This window comes from Hemicordylus capensis, chromosome 2 (genome assembly GCF_027244095.1).
Source record: "Hemicordylus capensis ecotype Gifberg chromosome 2, rHemCap1.1.pri, whole genome shotgun sequence".
Lineage (NCBI taxonomy): Eukaryota > Metazoa > Chordata > Lepidosauria > Squamata > Cordylidae > Hemicordylus > Hemicordylus capensis.
Window position 1 is genome coordinate 319,260,211 of NC_069658.1, and position 20,766 is coordinate 319,280,976.

The 20,766-nt window shown below is 45.3% G+C and overlaps 2 protein-coding genes across 4 annotated transcripts in view; both read left to right on the plus strand.

The window, feature by feature from the left end:
• The window catches only part of LOC128343421 (musculoskeletal embryonic nuclear protein 1), an 82,782-nt gene extending 78,719 nt beyond the window's left edge, over window positions 1-4,063 (plus strand). For both annotated transcript variants that reach the window (XM_053292433.1, XM_053292432.1), the window contains one exon: window positions 3,610-4,063. In XM_053292433.1, coding sequence (XP_053148408.1) covers window positions 3,610-3,716 — 107 coding nt within the window. In that variant the 3' untranslated portion in view covers window positions 3,717-4,063. The remainder of the gene's footprint in view (window positions 1-3,609) is intronic.
• A 12,992-nt stretch (window positions 4,064-17,055) lies between these two features.
• The window catches only part of LOC128344664 (inter-alpha-trypsin inhibitor heavy chain H4-like), a 52,789-nt gene continuing 49,078 nt past the window's right edge, over window positions 17,056-20,766 (plus strand). For both annotated transcript variants that reach the window (XM_053295308.1, XM_053295309.1), the window contains exon 1: window positions 17,056-17,130. In XM_053295308.1, coding sequence (XP_053151283.1) covers window positions 17,056-17,130 — 75 coding nt within the window. The remainder of the gene's footprint in view (window positions 17,131-20,766) is intronic.

Sequence of the window (20,766 nt, forward strand, 5' to 3'; positions counted from 1 at the left end):
CATTGAGGCATGTTTGCACCAGGGTAACACCCCTTTTCCTGAGTTAAAAACCCACTCAGAGACAGGTAAAATGCAAAGAACCAAAAAGAGAAAAACTTTATTCAAAATACTACAGACTGCTTCAGTCTGAGGCTCTCTCAGCTTTAAGCTACAGGTAAAAGGAACACTCAGTAACTACAAGAATACTTCAAAAAGCACCCCCAGATGATATTGGTGTGGCATGTATTAAAAATCGTGATTACCCAGTTGCATAGAACATAAATGCAAGAAAATACAAAAAGCCCCCTTGAGAGTTTACAGAGACTTTTACAATGCCCTAGTTGGAAAAGGGCATTGGCTCAATTTGCCTTGATTTGTTACATTACAAATAAAAACACATTAAACCAGTTGTAAGTATTTGCATAGCAAAGAAAGAAATCTAATGTGAGTTAGCTAATGAAACTGTTCCCTTGCTAAACATTTCCCCAAAGCCCTGGCTTCTTTCCTGAACTCACCAAATCCATGGCAAAGACTTCAGGCCCCTGCAGTTATCTTGGTTGTTGCCATTGCCTGGCCAGGCAACCTGTTGTTCTCCCTGCCTGGCTCCAACTGAACTCAAAGACAGCCTTCATTTCCTGCCGCCAGGCCCTCTAGGTCCCAATCACCGTGTGCTGAATGGCTGATCCCCAGAGTTCATTGCCTGTCAGTCAGGACAGGGTTCACTTCTGGTTCACTCTTCAGGGGAGGGGAGGGTTGACCATTACAGCAGGAAACTCCTATAGCATCCCTGACCACGATTTGAAAGCCTCTAGAAAAGAAGAGCTCATCATTGCATGACACAGACATGGCCACTGTTCAACAATTCTTTCCCTTAGGAAATCATTCCTAACGTGTAGTCTAAATCTGTTTCCTTGTAATTTCAGCCTAGGGGTATGTAGGTTGAAATGTGTGTCCTTATATCCTGGAGAATGTTCATAACTGTTCAGGAAGTCATTTAGATATCATTTTCATTTGTCCTGTTAAGATTATAAAGCCATGGGATTTATGGGAAAGGCACAGCAGAATAAAATAATCAAGATTAGTTCCCAAGTAAGGCAGATAACCAGGCAACCCATGTACAAAAGCCTCACTATGCCTGTCCTGATCTTCTTCAGTTCCTACAGCCAGTACAGGGATCTGTGGCAGAAAAGGGTCCTTGTAACAAAGCCTTGCCTTGCACTCCTAAGGAAAAGTTGTGCCATCAAGTCAATTTCAACTCTTGGCACCCAGCGAGCCCTGCGGTGGTTGTTGGTAGAATACAGGAGGGGTTTACCATTGCCTCCTCCCACATTATATCCCACTGCTGCCCGATATAGGTATTACCCATAGTCTGGGGAACGCACCAGTGGGGATTCAGACCAGCAACCTCTTGCACCCTAGGCAGGTTACTTCTCTGCTGTGCAACAACTTGCTGTTTGAGACACACACACACACACCAGTTCCTTTTCAGATACCACAAAGAAATCACAGGACAGAGTTCTTCATATAATTTTCTTCTGGCAGCAGCTGTTTCTCTCTGCAATTTCCCCTTCCTTTTCTAAACAAGTGCAGCCTTTAAAACATCTGTATATATATTTCTCCTAGGTGTGCCTGGGGAAAATGCGTCCTGGCAGCCCAGCTGATTGGCTGGTCTGCGGAGGCGCCTGATTGGCTGGCACACCCAGGAGGAGGAGAATTGGCTGGCCCACGCTGGTGGGCCTGGCCTGGCGACCAGTGGTGGCCGCAGACTCTAGCGAGCGAGAGGGGCGCAGGGGGGAGAGACAGCATGAGCGAGAGGGGCGCGGGGGGAGAGACAGCGCGAGCGAGAGGGGCGCGGGGGGGAGAGACAGCGCGAGCGAGAGGGGCGCGGGGGGGAGAGACAGCGCGAGCGAGAGGGGCGCGGGGGGGAGAGACAGCGCGAGCGAGAGGGGCGCGGGGGGAGAGACAGCGCGAGCGAGAGGGGCGCGGGGGTACCAGTCAAACAAATTGTCCCAACTAACCCCAAAAAGGAAGTGAGCTACCGCACAGATGCTCTGTGCGGGTTCAGCTAGTTTAGTTTAATGCTTAGCAGGCTTTAAAATGTCTAATGTTGACAAAACGAAGAGCCCCTGGTGGTGCAGTGGTAAAACTGCCGCCCTGTAACCAGAAGGTTACAAGTTCAATTCTGACCAGGGGCTCAAGGTTGACTCAGCCTTCCATCCTTCCGAGGTCGGTAAAATGAGTACCCAGAATGTTGGGGGCAATATGCTAAATCATTGTAAACCGCTTAGAGAGCTCTGGCTATAAAGCGGTATATAAATGTAAGTGCTATTGCTATTGCTATTGCTATTGCTAAAATGTGAGCACCTGCCTTTTTAACCATGTAGCCCTTCAGAAACCAAGCAAACCCTGCCTCTCGCAAGGTCATTCCTTCCCCTGCAACAATGCACTGCCATTCAAGGGACATTTCCATTTCTTTTTTCTCAGACAGCTGTGTGCCAAGCCAGTTGAACACTACAGCACCCCCCCCCTCTCTCTCTCTCTCTCTCACACACACACACACACACACACACAACGTTTATTGATTTTTAGCCTACTTTCCAGTAAGCTTATGTGATCACTCAGAATTCTGTGCCTGTGTTGGTCCATGTGTCCCCCCGCCCCACATCAACTTTGCAATGCCTGGACCAATATGAACCAAATTGGGACACATAGTTGTAATTTTGTAGGGACACCTCAATGGTGTAGTTTGCGATGATGTCACCCATCCCAGTTCAAGATGGCAGAAGCATAAATATTTGCACAAATGGGCTAACTTGTGAACTGCCTAACCAATTTGGACCAAATTTAGTTGTAGGGAATGAGAAAGGAAAGTAGATAGATTAGTTCTTACTATAAGGAGGGCCGGCGTGGTGTAGTGGTTAGAGTGCTGGACTAGGACCAGGGAGACCCGAGTTCAAATCCCCATTCAGCCATGATACTAGCTAGGTGACTCTGGGCCAGTCACTTCTCTCTCAGCCTAACCTACTCCACAGGGTTGTTGTAAAAGAGAAACTCAAGTATGTAGTACATCACTCTGGGCTCCTTGGAGGAAGAGCGGGATATAAATGTAAAAAAAAATAATAAAATAATATAACAACTTGTTTAAAAAGCAACCAGCCTTGTCTTCACTGCAGCAAGGTTCTCCCCTCCCCAGGTTTGTTCTGTGCTCCTAATCTACGATTACAAGATTAGGCTAGGGCTGCTAAAGCGCTATCTTTTTACACCTCCCAAAAAGATCTATATAAGCTCTAAGTGGAAAATATAATACTGCTGGCCCAAGCAGTAGTGTACTGGAGATACTAGAGATTGAAGATGATATCTATCTTCTCAGCAAAAGAGCCTTCTGAACCAAGATGCAGTATCCTGTTTTAAACTAATGTACTGTATTTTTTCGAATGCATTTGTGTGTGACCTCCAATATCCAACAGCTTTGGGCACAGTGAACATTTTGACATTGAACAGTGCCTTTTAAGAGTATGCTATGTACTCATTTCTATGTACACATATCGTATTGTGCCTCCCTTTCCACAGCTGCTGTTGCATGCAGATCATTCTAGCGGAAGTATTAATTTATTCCTGTTCTTTTTCCAGAGCAAGCAGGCTCTGCTGCACCGTCTGTTTTCAGCCGAGACCGCACAGGAGGAGAAACCGTCTTTGATAAGCCTAAAGAAGGGCCTGCAAAGAGTGTCTTTGGCTGACTGCCAGGCTTAAGATCTGTGATGAATATTCATGTAGCACTTAACCCTTTCACTTTCACCAGTCTTATTGCCATGCTGTTAATGTCATGATTTTAATTACTAATTAATGAGAGAACTTGCATTGAAAGATAAACTTCTTTTTATACATGGTGGGGTTTTTATCTTTGCTGTGCTGTGGATGATTCAACCTGGGTGGCTGTTATGGGTTCAGGCTGGTACAGTAATGACCAATTTTGTTACACGTGCTTTCCCCCCCTCTTACAAATTTATGTTCCAGAACTGAGTCATAGCTCCCAATTGTGATCATAATTTTGAAGTGTAAAATCAATAAAGCATGATGACTTTGATTTTGGTTATGTGCCTTTTTAAACAGAAAAACTACTCTTGTAATCTAACAACATCCTCACACAAAAATAATTGTAGGAATTTGTGTTTAAGAAATTTCCAGCAAGACTAGTTAACTCAAAGCTAACAGGGGAGGCACCAAATAGTAGCAGCCTTTAGCTTGCAAGGCCCAGGAGGAAGTGTCTGTTTCAATGATCCCAAGCAGCAATGCATCCAGAGCCTTCTGGTCTTGGCTGACTGTGCGTTTGATTTGAACAGTCTTCTCTGGAGTCCAATAAGAGGCTGGCCCAAGTCTTCACTCCAGCAAAGCAATAGGGTACCAGCCACTGCAGTCTAGAGTGCTGTTTTTTTGTGGGTTGATTTGAAATTGGGAGGAGTTGGCAAGCCAAAGAGAAGCCCAACCATTTGATTTGGAATGGAGGCAGCAAGAGACAAATTTAGCCAAGCTGCACAGCACTTATCTACATACTAGGGGAATAGTGTTTACACAAGAGCTTTGGGACTTGGAGAGCTATTTAAGGCCTATTTTGAAAAGCTGCCAGCTTCTGTCTCCATCTCTCTCGCTGTCAACCAGATTCCACTTTTCCGTCCAGGGTAGCTTCCATCCAAGAGCCCTTTAACCCTGCTGAGATATTGCTTTTCTGCAACTAGCTGGAAGTGGAATTAAAACAGAAGGAACTCAATATAATGCAACAATAAATATAAATATAATGTTTAATATATTGTTTATTATTTATTTATGTATTTATTTGTTTGTCTGTTTATTGTATTTATATACCACCTAATATCGAAATCTCTAGGCGGTTTACAGAATTAAAACCTAAAATATAGAACACTTTAAAAACATAAAAAGAGAAAATAAAAACACATTAACATTTAAAAATTTTAATTTAATATTATAAAATTAGTAATATGGTATTATAAAATTTTAATATAGGATTATCTGACAATGCCTTTCCTCATGGCAAAAATCTTTCTATAATATTTACTCAGAAATTAGTTCTATTTATTTTCCAAGGTTAATAAAATGAAAGCTGCCCGTTTCATGCTTTCCTTATTCAGCCTGAGAGGGGTTAGTGCTGAATAGTTTTCCCTAATGTCAGTTTCTTTTCCTATGGGAAGCAGCTTCAATTTCTTATTCCTTCCCATTGTGTTGTATTCATAAAAGAATAGTGCTGCTTTGTCATATATCTATATATCTATATATCTATATATCTATATATATCTATATATATATATATAGATATATATATATATATATATATTTAAAGGAAGAAAGAATGAGAGGAAATGTGGAATTTAAAGCTTCCCTTTAACAGGAAAAGATACTGACATTCATGTTACCTGGGAGACCCCAGTTACCACAAACCAGACAGACAAGGATGATTGAAGGAAGCAATAGTCACCATTTATTGAACCAAAACCAGCGCTGGTGGCTCTTTCCTGTGCCTCGTGGCCTACCAGGAAAGACGCGCCAAATACCCAGTGCCTTGGGGTTTTATACCTTGGCATTGTTACACAGCTGGGTGTCCCCCATTCAGCCCGAGGGACCAATTAATTCATTACATTTACACATGTGTTTGCCTTGAGGCTGGACTTTGCCCTAAGTTTCAGTTCTTCAGCAGACAGATAAGCAAATTAAGAGAAGATTCTTTCACATTCTAAGAAGCAGGGCAGTTTGGAATAAGCCGATCATTCGATGCCTATGCTAATGAAGTTTGCAACACCCGTACCCTCTTCCCCCACCCTGTCTGTCCTTGGCAGATAAGTAACTCAGCAAGGAATTTTCCATTCCACACTTGCAAACTCTATTAACCATTTCTTGACCAGTGCAAACCTGAGTTCTGTCTCACTCTTTTCGCAAAGACACTTTCCCATTCCATGAGAACAAAGTAATTACAAAGCAGCTTTCAGAAAAGGCATTTCCCCCTCATTCCACATTTCCCCCCTTAGAAGCCATTTTATGGCTTCTCTTCCTGAGGTACATAGCCATTATATGGGGAGCAGTTTCTTTTCTTACTATCGCTGAGATAGTGGATTGCAAAGCACTGGTTATACATAGTATTATGCAGGGCAACAGTAGCAGTATTAACACAACAATAGGAAAGATCATAAACGCAGATTTCAGCCAGTTTAGATCCAGTGAGCCAATTCCATAAGTCCCAGTCTGTCACACTGCCGATCCTCTGAAGGCTCCCCTTCCTTTCACTTGACCACTGCTTTGGTCTGTAACAGAAAGACATCCCTCTCGGGAGAGACAGTTCAAGGCAATCCTGCTTATGCTAGAAATAAAAGACAGATGCATGTTTTACCAATTTCCCTCCCCTGGGTAGGGACAACATGCTGAAACTGAGTTCCTGAGTAGCCCAATACAATAAATAAACCTGAGGCTATTTTCAATTTGATCTTTTGGCATTTTCTTTCCAATTTATGTTTTTGTTTTCCTGCTTGCCCTCTTTTCTCCCCCCGAAGTCCAAAACAGAAGATAATGTCCTCATTTACTTCACCTGATGAGCAATCCTGAGCAGGAGGCAAAAACAATGAAAATCAAAAAGAGAAAATAATAATGTTCACATCCATACCCCCTTGTGGGTTTGTTGACTGTAAAGGCATTAAAATCCGACAGGTCAAACAGTCTTGTCTCTCGAGAGGCCACAACATAAGCTCCAGTGCTCGAATATCCAGCTGTTTCTCCAAAAAGTCCAGAGCGGTGTACTGCATAAGTCTGCTCTTTCACAACAACCCTTCGAAGCAGGCCAGGCCGTTTAAATAGCTGGCCCAGTGTCACCCAGCAGTGTGGTCGAATGAGGATTCAGACTCAGGTCTCCCTGGTCCTAGTCCACCACTCTAACCACTACGTTGGCTGCCTACATACTTACAGACTTCTGTCAGGGCAATCAATCTCCATCCAGTGTATCTGACTTCATGATTCGTCAGTGACATCTGGCCTTTGGGATTTTAACTGCCCCCATCTAAGCCACGTGTAGGTAGTGTTCCAGCTCTCCATCTTCAGCCTCATCACTAGCAAGCTTGGTAGGGCAACAATATCCTCAGAAAAACCTATAAAAGAAACAGTCCTTGCCCCCCAAGAAAAATACTATACCTATTGAAACAGGATCAAAACCCCTTACGTGAGGTCCAGTGTCTCATGAAACAAACAGGCTTCCTAGTTAAAAGATAGCATCAAGAAAAATGTCCATAGTTTCGCCGAGGAGTGAAGCCTGTGATAAACACAGTCATTATCCAATCTCTAGTCAGGAGCTGTGAAAACAGGGTACGGATTGTACGACAACACACAAACTTGATTCCTATTAAACTGGGAGGTTTTCCAGATAACATGCAAACCAGTCTTGTGGAACTCCCTTCCACTTGCAGGAGTGGCAAAACAAAATTCCTTTCACCAAATCTCATGTCTGGGATCTGGAATTTCAAGATCCAGTTGCTGTGAAGGCAAAGCAGGGCTGGCGGTGGGACGAATTTATAAATTTTGAAGCCTCAGACCCATTGATAATAGTTTACAGCAAAATCAATTAGCAGAAACATTTCATACATATTACAAAAATATAAAACAATAACTGCATTTGACTATCTGACTTAAAATCTCTTTTCCTTCTTACCCACAATGACAAGTTGCTGTTCAGAGATCTTCCTTTTCACTCAATATTGGGAGTGAGGAGACTACACTCCAGTCATAATTTAGCATTTGCATGTTGGAAACACTTTTCCATGTACAGTCTATACAAAAACAACTGAAACAGAGTTAGAGGAATCTAAGAGCCCCCTCTTTTTAGTCAAGCAATTTCATTACAGCCATAGGCCATACAGAAAATGTAAAGAAAATTAAAAGTATACATTAATACAGAACTTTTCTCCAAGCTCCCTTTAGCTCAAGAAAGTATTACAAGTTTGTAATAAGGAAATCACCATAAGCCAATACTACAGTATAAAATCACATTTGGCTAAAACAATTGCATCTGAATGACAAGGACACACACAATCAGACATTTGGGAGAATGGAGTGGACAGAACTCCCCCTTTCTTCAGCATATATATACAACCTAGCCTCTATATAGCAAATTACCAAAACACTCTCACATATATGACAAAAAAAACACCCATCAGCAAAACAAATAGGCAGAAAGGCAGAATACCCTCTGCATTTTATCAAAACGTGGAATTTCACACAAAGCCTAATAGAAACAGAACTGAACAGAAATAAAGTTCTCAGGAACAGAATCTTCACAGAAGCATCTCTGGACACCCATAGAAACATACACACATATACACACCCACAGCTCCCCTGAAATTAGCATCAGTCACAGTTAACATTTAAACAAACATTTTTGATGGAAAACAGGGAAGTTCACATTTTAAATATCATTTTAAAAACACAACAAAATAAACAGCTATATATTTCAAACTGCATTTAAACAAAATAAACTGTGATATAACATTTAAGTCTGTTTAGGGCTTAACCCATGAGCAAGTTAACCAGTCAAGCGGAACAAAGAAACCCCAAGAAAACACAGTCACTAGCAAACTGGTCTATAAATCAACATTCTTTTCATTCCGTTGAAAACTTCCCTTTTGTCAACACCCCGGGTTGGTGTGAGCAGATGCAGGGACTTGGTGAACTGTCCCTGCCCTGGGAAATCAGTAAGTCAATTTGGATATACTCAATTAGGCCTGCCTCTACTACCTGAGCCCCAAGGAGCATAACGGGCTCCTATCCTGGCACATGTCTCGTAACGTGCACAAGCTTTTTTCCCCTAAGTAGACATGTTGCAGACATGTAGGGATTCCTGCAGTAGCCTTGCGGGGCCATTTCTTCCCCTGTGGGTGGACTGATGGTAGTGTTCTACCAAAGTGTGTCCCAACCCTCTGGGCATTGCCTGCCTGCTGTCTGGCTGAAAGGACCAGCCCTGGTCCCTGGCTGGTGACTCAGCCATCCTGGTTTCATCCTCTGGGTGTTCTGGGTGCTGTGAGTCCCAGAGATCTGTGAGTTTGGACAACAGGATCCCCTGTCGGGCTGGATCTGCTTGCAGACCCTCAGCCACTCTTTGGGCTGCCTGGTCAGCCCTCCTGTTGCCTTGTGCCTTCCTGCCATCCCCCCTTTGGTAGCCCCTGCAGTGCATAACAGCCACTTGCTGGGTACACCAAACAACCTTGGGCAGGCAGAAGATCTCCTTACTGTGTCTCATCTTCTGGCCCCCTGTGCTGATGGTAACCGGTTTGTCCTCGCCCTCCTTGGGGAGGCCAGGCTGACAAAGTCTCCTGGCTCCTGCCTCTCGGGGGCCCCTGTGATGCTGGTCTTCCAACACCTGTCCCTGTGGCATCCTTCTGCCAGACTTGTTGTGACCACCGACCTCCCAGGCAGGAGTTTCCGGTTTCTCGTGGGGCACTCCTTCCCTTCCCTGTGACCCTCCTCTCTATCCTGACCTGTTCCTTCTCCTGCTCAACTTACCCATGCCTTCTGAAGTGGTGGCCGCCAAAAGTTAACCTTTTGTCTCTGGCCATGAGCCTTTCCTTGGGCATTCTCTGCCCAAGCCTACTGGAAGGCTCCCGGCTTCGTCCTGCGCTATCAGGACTTTGGTGGCCTCCGGTTTCCCGTCCCACCACGCCTTCCACTTCCTTTCTATCTCCTCTCCCCTATCTGCTGCTTTCCTTCTCTGCTCTCCTACAACCCTGCTTCTCCACCTTCTGTCTGTCCCTCCTTGTCCTACAACCACCCAAACACTACCTTCCTGGCTTCACAACAAGCAACTCCAAACAACATGCCAAACCTTCAGTACTTCACACTTTTCCTTTTCCTTTCCTTAAACCAGCCTCTTTCCATCTGCCTTTCAACAATTAACCAGCCTTTACATCACATGCACCAAATAAACCTCCGGAAACGTCTCTACCTCTCTGCACCTTTCCAAGTGAATCTGTGCCAATCTCCTGCAACTTGCACTTCTCCTCTTGAGATTTACCTCCATCTCTGCTGGGCAAATGGTCCCAGCCTGCTTGCCTGGGCCTCTGCCCTCATGGCTACTCAGAGGGTTGCCTGTTGCTTGCAACAGCTCCTGAGCCATGGGGGAGGGCATTTGGTCTCAGGGACCAACCTGGTACCTATGTAGGGGTTTAGCCTGGGTCCCCTGTACTATATTCCACACCTTCTGGGTTACTAACATCTTCAGTTGGCCAGGATCATGATGATCCCATAATCTCCTGCCTTCCTGATTTCTGAGTTGGGGGAGAGAGCAAACTGCCTCCTTCCTACCGTGTTCCTAATTCCCACTGGCCTTGGGGATACGGAACCCCAAGTGCTTCACACGGTCCTGGCAGGCTTGGGCCTCTGGCTCTCGGGACTCTTGTAGCCTGAAGTCCCTCAGAGCCCCCCCAAGCCTGGCTTGAAGCTCTTCAGCATCGACCCTTCCCCTCCCATTGTTTTCCCAGAGGCGTGCTCTCTTACACTCTGAACAAACAGACAAGTGGGGGGGGGGAAACGGACGGCGGGTAAGGGATCCACGCAGTGAGGCACAAAAGGATTTTAGACAGACAAATTCACACTTCGCACCTCCAGTTTCCGCTCTCCTCCCGTCGCCGGGACAGAAAACGTACTCAGGAGTCCCGCCTCTGCCAGTGCAGGGCCACACTCGGGGTGGGTTTCCCCCTTTGGGGTCCCCCTCTGCACTCACCAAACTTTCAAACTGCACACATTCACACCAACTCCTCCCTTGTTCCTCCTCCCAGAGCCTGTCCTGCTTTTAGGCAGTGCCCTCTGCCCACAGCGGCTCTTGACCTAGGGTGGGCTATTCCCTTGGTCTCCTACCCGTCCCGGGACTCCCAATACTTCACCTGTCCGGACCCCTTGCGTTGGTGTGCCTCGTTCCGCGCCCGTCTTCGGTGGACTTGGGAGTCTGGGTCTCACGCCGCGGGGGTCAAAACCTTCCTTCTTACAATGGGAGAAGTGGCGCCGAAGGGTTGCTCTCCCACGACGTGAGAAAGGGACCCCCAAGTAGCCACCGATGGGCAGGTAAATCACCAGCAGACCATCCGAGTCACGGCACCAGTTTATGTTACCTGGGAGACCCCAGTTACCACAAACCAGACAGACAAGGATGATTGAAGGAAGCAATAGTCACCATTTATTGAACCAAAACCAGCGCTGGTGGCTCTTTCCTGTGCCTCGTGGCCTACCAGGAAAGACGCGCCAAATACCCAGTGCCTTGGGGTTTTATACCTTGGCATTGTTACACAGCTGGGTGTCCCCCATTCAGCCCGAGGGACCAATTAATTCATTACATTTACACATGTGTTTGCCTTGAGGCTGGACTTTGCCCTAAGTTTCGGTTCTTCAGCAGACAGATAAGCAAATTAAGAGAAGATTCTTTCACATTCTAAGAAGCAGGGCAGTTTGGAATAAGCCGATCATTCGATGCCTATGCTAATGAAGTTTGCAACACCCGTACCCTCTTCCCCCACCCTGTCTGTCCTTGGCAGATAAGTAACTCAGCAAGGAATTTTCCATTCCACACTTGCAAACTCTATTAACCATTTCTTGACCAGTGCAAACCTGAGTTCTGTCTCACTCTTTTCGCAAAGACACTTTCCCATTCCATGAGAACAAAGTAATTACAAAGCAGCTTTCAGAAAAGGCATTTCCCCCTCATTCCACATTCAGTCCCCACATTCCCTATAAGGTGCCCCCAACTCTGTGAACACCTCTATTTCTGGCCAGTTCATTGGTTCTGCAGAGTGGAGGTTTGATTTAAATGGATGTATGTGCTAGGTATGCAGAACAAACCAATACTTTTGCTTTTAAAAGACACTGTATGATGTTATAACCATGCTATATAGATTGAGGTATAAAATATATATTGAAGAAATTATCACAAGAAATTAGCATTCTTTTTCTGGTGCAGTTTAACCTTCAAGGGCTTCTCCCTGGAATTTGCTCAGTAATACACTACCCACCTTCCCCAGTTCCTTATTGTAAATGGGTCCCCTGTAACAATTGCCTGGCTACCAGGGGTGTAGTGTGACCCTCAGGGGCCATGGGACAAAATCTTGGCAGCCCCCCCCCCCGAAGGTGTGCACAAAGCACACGCATACCCCAGTGTCCATAGCCACACCCTCTGCATCTGACATCAGATGCAAGGGGCAGAGCAACCAATATCTATCCACTGCTCCTACCTCTTCCTTGGCTGCCCCCAACATTGCTGCTGCCCCCCTACCCTGCCACTCCTCCTCTTGTCCTCCAGGGGGTGGGGGGTGAGCTGAGCGGGGCAGGCCACCCCCATTGTGGAGGGTGGGACTCTCTGGCCGGCCTGTACACATATACAGTTCGAATATTTACGTCACATGCCCGTGACGTCACGGGCATGCAATGTCCATAGTCAAACTGTGAAAGTGTGCAGTTCAGCCGGAGAGGCCTGCCAGCCACAGCACCTGCCACTGTTGCCATGGGTGGAGTTGCCTGCCCCACTCGGCTCACCCCCAGCCCCCAGAAGCCAACAGATAAGAAATAGCAGCAGGGTGGTGGGGCAGGGCAGGACAGGGGCTACAGCAGAGCGGCCTGCTTGGTGGCCCCCTGACCCTCTGGGACCAGGGGCATTTGTCCCTGCTTGTCCAATGGATGCTACACCTATGCTGGCCACACTTGTTTCCAACACAAGACAAAAATGGAATCCCTCCCTTTCCCATGGGAGCAGCAGCACCAGCAGTAATGCACAATAGGCTTCACTAGGCCCAGGCTGGTCTGCTAGTATAGATAAATGAGGACAACGGCAATCTGTTCAGAGTCTTGTCATAAGCCTAGTGTTGCTTCTTGCAGCAAGTGCACTTTCTGACAGCTTTCCTAATTCCAGTAATCTCCAAGGGGGGAGTCCCACCCACTGCCAGGCTGTGGGGATGGCCTTAAACACTTGCCACCAGATTTGGGATAGTTCTGGACTTTGCTGGCAATTCTAGTACTTAAACAAGTACCATAATAAAGCATTTGCCGAAGAGAGCTTCATGGTGGGGCTATTTGTCTCTGTAGTGGCCATTGCAAGGACTAGAAATCTCTATGGATTATTATGTTTGAATGAGAAGCAGCAATTTTCTCTGTCTACTCCAATCATCATATGGGTTATACAGGTATATTTTACCAAGGATGAAAAATTAATGTGACACAGAGTCTCCAGTTCAAATCTTGCCTTAACCGTAACTTATTTGGCTGCCTTACGCATACCACTGTCTCTCGGTTTTAACCCTCCAGTGGCAACATGAAGATAATACTGATAATTATGGAAATAGATGAAATGATCTGAATACTGTCCAATGCTATATACATACTAAATGAATAGGATTGGGAAAAATGGGTAGCTAGTTCAGTGAATGAGCAATTTAATTTGTTCTTTTGGATTTACCTGTCTGTGTTGTAATCTCATCCTCCTCAAATAGTTCTGGCTGGGTAAACTGAGTAATACCTTCTACATACAGTATAGTTCAGAAAAGTATAGGGTACCGTCCTAAATTTCTGGAGTGTGCAGTGGTAGGTGGAATCTGTGTATTTAAAAGGTTCTGGGGGCTTTTTTTAGAGCTCATATAGGTGTGTGTGTCAAATGTCATCTTTCTTGTAATGGGGCGAGAGGGGAGAAGAATTGCATGGCCCACAAGTGTGAGCCATGCCTTTCATTTAATCCTCTAAAATCAAGGAGCTGAGACAGCCACTCTCAATACATATATATTTTGTTTAATCCTTGCAAGTACAAAACAGCACAGAGAGACTCTAAACACAGGTCCACTTTCCACTCACTAATTTTTCTACATGCAGGGAGAACATTACATTTACCAAAAATGTAATTCCCCCACCTGCAGTCTGAAGTGGTACAATCTGTTCGACTGTCTCACAACTCTACTTCTATTGCGTTGCCAGTGCATTTTCTAGTCCAAGTGTATCAGAGTCAAATGAACACCATGAACGTGCTTTGTGGCCATTTCTGTAGACGTTACAGCAGGTGGAGCTGTTGCACTCTGTATCTGAACTGTAGCAAATCCAGTTCTTGCAGGAGACCATGTATATGGCAGACTGGTGATCCTGAAGAGCTGCATAGGATTCTTTGTGTTTAATCTGATGTTTGTAGCCCAGGATATTTGTAAAGGGGTTGGTGGCAGACATTCAGTCTTAACACTGCCCTACAAACATGTTGCACTAGCTAGTTCTGCTAAGCCGAGAACTTGCATTTCAGACTCATGGTGCACTGGTGCAACACTTGCACAACCTCTAGTATCCCTGCCTGCTGCTGTGAAATCTCTTCCTCAGCCCATATGTGTTGCAGGAAACATGCAAAACTATCTGCTATCTTTGTTGCACAAACTCAACGCTTGTGCAAACAGACCAAGAGCGCAAGAGATCAAGCATTCGCTCAGATATGTGACTTGTGTGGGCGGAATAGCTGATTGAACTAGCACAGTGCCGGTCTAGATGTCAGCCAGGATACATACGTGAGTGACAATCAGTGGGTTAGTCAACAAAGCAGATAAATGCAGTATTGGGATGAGACGCTTCTTAGGGAAACTATCTTTTCAAAATGCCCTGTAGAAATAACCAATTTAAACATGTGAATGCTTCCGCTTTAAGAAATAGACCATTTCTAGTCATTTCTCCTCTGTGTGTGTGAGAGAGTGAGTGAGTGAGAGAGAGAGAGAGTGAGAGTGCACAGTGACTTAAATGTTGAACTGTTCAGCTGGAAACAGATGCTAAATGTGTCATTTTATCTACTGTTTTTTAAACAAACTAAATTAGCAGCTGGGGCAGGGAAATGAATCAGAACACAGAGGGGCGGGAGAGGGAGAGGGAGATGGAGATGCTATAAGTGGAAATGCACCTTGATTTTGGCCAAAGCCCTGTGCATTTTGCATATGATTGACAGTGGATATATCATGTGTAGTTTCCCTACCATGGAGATGATGGGGGGAAAGTTGTATCTGCTGAATTTCTGCCTGTCATGATGATGATACAAGCACAGAGCCTTGTACAACAACAATGTGACAACACTAACTACAAGCCCCAGGACGGAAACATTCCTCTTGGGGCTTATAGCAGCTTGGGACTGTTATCAACTTTCCTCTAGGGCACAAAGATAAAAGGTTTAAAAACAAAACAAAACCCTCCCCACATGCTGAGGTCTTGATCCTTATGACACCCCCTCCCTTTGGCTGCTATATTATTTTTTAAAGGTGGCAGAAATTGTTACATTTAGCAGAATGTTTTGTTCCCAAACTTCTCCAGATCTTAGTGGTTTGTTAACTCTTTCCAGTAAACGAATTCTCTTCTGTGGAAAAGCCATATTTTGTTATGTGTTGTATGGCTGCTCTTCTCTTTGTGGAAAGTAGGAGTGTGCATGAATTGTTTGGTGCAGTTTAGTCTGAATTTGAAGCCAAATTGGACTGAACCATGGGTATATGAACTGGTTTGGTTGAACCGATCAGTTGGATCAGTCGGTTCAACAAACCAGCTCAAGCTGGTTTGATGCAGTTTGCAAACAAACTGCTCAAACCAGCCCAGTTTGCAATCAAACCATTTCTGCACATCCCTAGTGGGAAGTATAAACAGCTAAAACTGTTGTATCCAAGGTGGGTTTTTTGTTTTGTTTTGGTGAGACAGCTCTACTTTATTTTTAATTTTTGCAATATTTATTTATTCATTTATTATTTACATTTCTAGCCTGCCGTATACGCAAAAGTCTCAGAGTGGGTTACAATAAAGCCAATATAAAACATAATTAAAATTCAGCACTATAAGAGAGGAAGAACCACTACGTCTCTAGTCAACGGCTAGGGTAAAGAGGTGAGTCTTCACTATTCTCCTGAATGTGCACAATGTCGGAACTTGACGCACCTCAGAGGGGAGGGCCTTCCACAGCCTAGGGGCCACCACAGAGAAAGCCCTTTCACAGGCCTCTTACTCCTTTAACTGCTGACAATGGTGGCACTACCAAGAGGGCCTCTCCTACAGATATTAACTGATGGGCAGGTCTGTATGGGAGAAGGTGTTCCTTCAGGTATTTGGGGCCCACGTTGTTCAGGGCTTTATAAGCTAATGTTAAAACCTTGAATCGGTGGCAAATCGGCAAATTACATGTAAATGATGTATTATCAAGGAGTCACATTTTCCCAAACATTTTAGCAAAATGGAGGCAGCAGCCTAAAGCCCTTCCATACATTCCATCAATGGCAGAGAAGCTACTACAGCACAGCTCCTTCTCATACCACGAGGATAATTCAAGGATGCACAGGCTCATGCTGTGGCTCCTCCCAATATTGCTTCTCGGTGCGCGAGCACTATCATGGGGAGCAGCCACATCATGGGCTTTTCTACATGGCCCTGGGCTTCTCATGTTACCTCAGTAACATGAACAGGGAAGAAGCCTGTTCTGAAGCAGTTCCCATGCCACCAGTGTAACATGAGAAGAGAGGCATTGTTACTCTGAGGAAATCCTATTTTCAAATTCTATTTGGAGACTTTAGGCTTTATGTAGATGTGCTAATGGTCTACTTTGTGAGCAGGTTGTCTTGTTTGAGCTGGTCTTGTGGTAGCAAGCATGACTTGTCCCCATAGCTAAGCAGGGTCTGCCCTGGTTGCATATGAATGGGAGACTTGATGTGTGAGCACTGCAAGATATTCCCCTCAGGGGATGAAGCCGCTCTGGGAAGAGCAGAAGGTTTCAAGTTCCCTCCCTGGCTACTCCAAGATAGGGCTGAGAGAGATTCCTGCCTGCAACTTTGGAGAAGCCACTGACAGTCTGTGAAGACAATACTGAGCTAGATAGACCAATGGTCTGACTCAGTATATGGCAGTTTCCTATGTTCCTATGAATGCCTTGTGCATAGAATTCTATTACTGGCTAATGTGTAAATATTAGTCTTACTCATTTCCACCAATTTCTCCAGATCCTTGTTATTCATTAACTTTTTCCAGTAAATTAATTCTCCCTCTGTGGATCAGTCATTAGCCATTTCTGAAATGGAGAAGCATATTTTCTTCGTATGGCTGGTCTTTTCTTCACAGATAGTATTAGCATATCCTGCTAAACATCAGGTATTTACCATTTTTGTCTGGTGTCTAATTTCATGAGAACATGGGAGAAATGTTTGCATATTTGCAATATCTAGTCCTTAAATTAAGCTAATTTTAATTGGAGAGTTACAATAAGTACAGGGTGCATTCTAATAGAAATTGAATTCATAAACTTAGGGAAGGATTTTGCTACATGACTGAACTCTGTGGATAGGAATGCTAAATATAATTATTTGTCATCATTCCAGAATGTTTGGATAATAATATTTGATGAACATTCAGGTCAATCTATGAAACAGCTTTGAGAATGAAAGCTTTGACTTTGCCCACAAGTCAAGCTATGCAAACTCAGGTTGCTTTGGGCTGCAAAAAGGGATATTAGGACACAGCAGAAAGCACTGTGATATGCTGACACAAATATGACAAATATTTATATATTGCTTTTCAACACAGATTTCCCAAAGCTGTTTACATAGAAATAAAGTAAATAAAATGACTAAAATGGCTCCATATCCCCAAAGGGCTCACAATCTAAAAAAAAGCATAAAATAGACACCAGCAGAAGCCCCTGGAGAGATGGTGTGCTGGGGATGGATAGGGCCAGTTGCTCTCCCCTTGCACAGTAAAGCGAATCACCACTAAAAAGGTGGCTTGTTAACAGAAGTGCTCCAGGGGTGATTGGTCCGCACCCCAATATTTGGGCTTTGTGGGGAAATTAACTCTTAATGGACAGCTCTACATCACTTTCAATTTGTGCAAATAGTTGGACTCAAGAAACGCCTGGACAAGATTTAAGTTTCAACAATAAAAATATATTTATTGTAGGAGGGGGTACAAAAGAAGAAAATGTGGTTAGAGTAATATTACTGTCATGGGCGTAGCAAGGTTGGAGTGGGCCCAGAGACAAGATTTTAAAATGCACCCCGCCACTGAAGCTCAGCTCATGAAGTAAAGAAATCTTAAATGAGGCCGAATAGTGGTAACAAAAAGCAGAGTAAAATCATCATCCTAAATTATTTTTTAAAAGGTTTTGTAAATTGTGGATGATGCAAGTCATTTCATGGTACTAGAGAAAGACATGCTGTTCTGGTAGCTCCAGGTTTTAACACTCACATCGATTTCGGAGGATGAATACAACTGAAGGAAGCTCGGGCGGGTGTGCAGCTGGGAGAGTCACTCATGTGACTTGCCTCTGGGAGGGGCAAGGCAGTTGGCCCCCAGACAACTGTCTCTCCTTGCCCTATTATAGTTACACCCCTGATTACTGTCAAAAATACATTTAACTACAATGAGGTGTTTTAGCTTAGAGTCCTAATTGTGTAAGTTCCCAGGTGGGCAAGAGAAAGGGGCTTTTAGGGAAAGAGGGGGTTGGATTTCAGAAAGGGAAACAGAGATTGTGTTTGGGCCCAAGGAGGGGTGAGGGCTCATATCACCTGATCTGGACGATGAGATCTTGGGGTTGCTGGAAGAACTGCAGAATCTCGCTCCTCAGTGTGATCAGAGGCAGGAAGGTTGGAGGGATTAATAGCTGGAGGCAATTCCAGGAGGTTGCTTCCTCCTTGGACCAAGCTACCCATGGTAGCGAGGAAGACTGGACAGATAAGGCTGGGCAAGGAAGCCAGTCTGGAAAGGGGCACAAAATACTGATCACCACCTTGTGTGGTGGCCGGGGGATTGTGAATTGCCCCAAAATCTGTTGGAGTACCAAGTATAGCATACAGGGGGGCTGAGGCAGAGCCACCATTGGGCGAAAGGGTTCAAAGAACCCAGGCCACCCCCCAATCAGGGGCTGCAAGTGCGGCCCTAGACAAGCCCCACGCATCTGACGTCAGACAAGGTGGCGTTATTTTGGTTCAAAATGGGCCGTGCTGCACGGCTGGAGTGACTCTTCCTAACTGGGCAGGGACTCAGAGCCAGTCCTAGTCTCACTGCTGATCGGCCCTACTGCTTTGCCAGCGTGGCCAGAACGGCACCGATGTCTCCAATCTGCTAGAGATGCACTTGCGAGAGCTTTGGCTGAAAATGGTAGCAGCGGCTCTCCCGCAAACTAAGGGCAAGCTGGTTGGCCGTCCAGCCAGCTTCTCTCGCCCTAGCAGCCCGGCCTCCTGCTCTGTCTTGCCTCTACAGCCGCGTGCGAGGGAGATGGCAAAAGAGTGAAAGAGCAACGCAAAGCTACCCCTGGCAGCAAGGAAGACACACGGTTGCGCTCTGCAGTTGGTCGAGCGGGCATGGAGTGAGCTCTGCTTTCGCTTCCTACTCTCTGTTTCTCTCACACGCGTGCACACACACACACACACACCCCACACATGGATGGGTGGGCGGGTGGGCGGCCTCCCTCCTCTCGCAACCCTGCCTGCCACCTCCCAGGTTGGCTCCCACTTGCAGACGTATTACTTGGGTCTCTGCTCTGGATTTATTGATTTATTGCTAGGGCGGATCGATCTGGGAAACCACGCCCCCGCATCAGTCACGGGGCATCTGATGTCAGAGGAGGGCAGGGCCAGGGGCCACGGTGGCCAAACATGGGCCACCACCAGCCTCACTATGCCACTGAGGGGGCATAAAAGGAAGCACATTGTGTAGTTGGGGGTTCTTATATCCAAAAACATATCCTGGGGGTAAATTCCATTTGACTGTTGCTGTCTAACAGGTGTGTGGGGTTGGGTGGGGTTGGGTGGGGTGGGGTGGGCGGCAGGGATCCCATTGCTGCTGATCTATCTTCCTGAGTCCCCCTGAATTTGGGAATGGCCGAGGTATGCCAAGGCTTTTGTCATGAAAAGAGAGTGCACAGATATGAGAAGGGGAATCTGCATAAACAGAACAGTCTGGTAATCTAATTACTTTTGATGGGTGCATCTCTTAGGTTCGTATAGCTTGCTCAACCTCCTTTGAGAAGGGGAGGATATTATTATTATTATTATTATTATTATTATTATTGTTGTTGTTTTGTTTTGTTTTGTTTTGTTTATTATTAACTTATTCAATTTCTATACCACCCCTCCAAAAATGGCTCAGGGCGGTCTACACAGAAAAATAATAAATAAATAAGATGGATCCCTGTCCCCAAAGGGCTCACAATCTAAAAAGAAACATCATATAGATACCAGCAACAGTCACTGGAGGTACTTGTGCTGGGGATGGATAGGGTCAGTTACTCTCCCCCTGCTAAATAAAGAGAATCACCACGTTAAAAGGTGCCTCTTTGCCAAGTTAGCAGGGGATTTACCTTCACCAGCCTTATCTGTGATCTTCTTTGCTGAGCTATTTGGCCCATTAGCTTACTGCTGTCTTTCTTTGTGGAAGGAGGAGAAAGACAAGGCAGTTCACCCTGAGTGCAGAGTGGCCTTGATAGAGAATTAACCTGCTTTAGATAACTTCTGGGGTCTACTTAGGATATAGGTGGTGTGTTTTGGTCCCAGTGATGAAGCTAGGTAATTTTGGAGCCTGGATCTAGTGGGCTAATGGGGACCCCCACTTTCAAAATGAGCATCCTCTCTTTACACACACACACACACACACACACACACACACACACACGTTTCTCACAGCATTCTTGAGCCACTAGAATGTATTAGTACAACTGTGGGTGAGGGAGAGAGATCTTCTGATTCACTTCAGTCACAGACTGAAGCAGCAGTACACAGTAGGGAAGTGCAA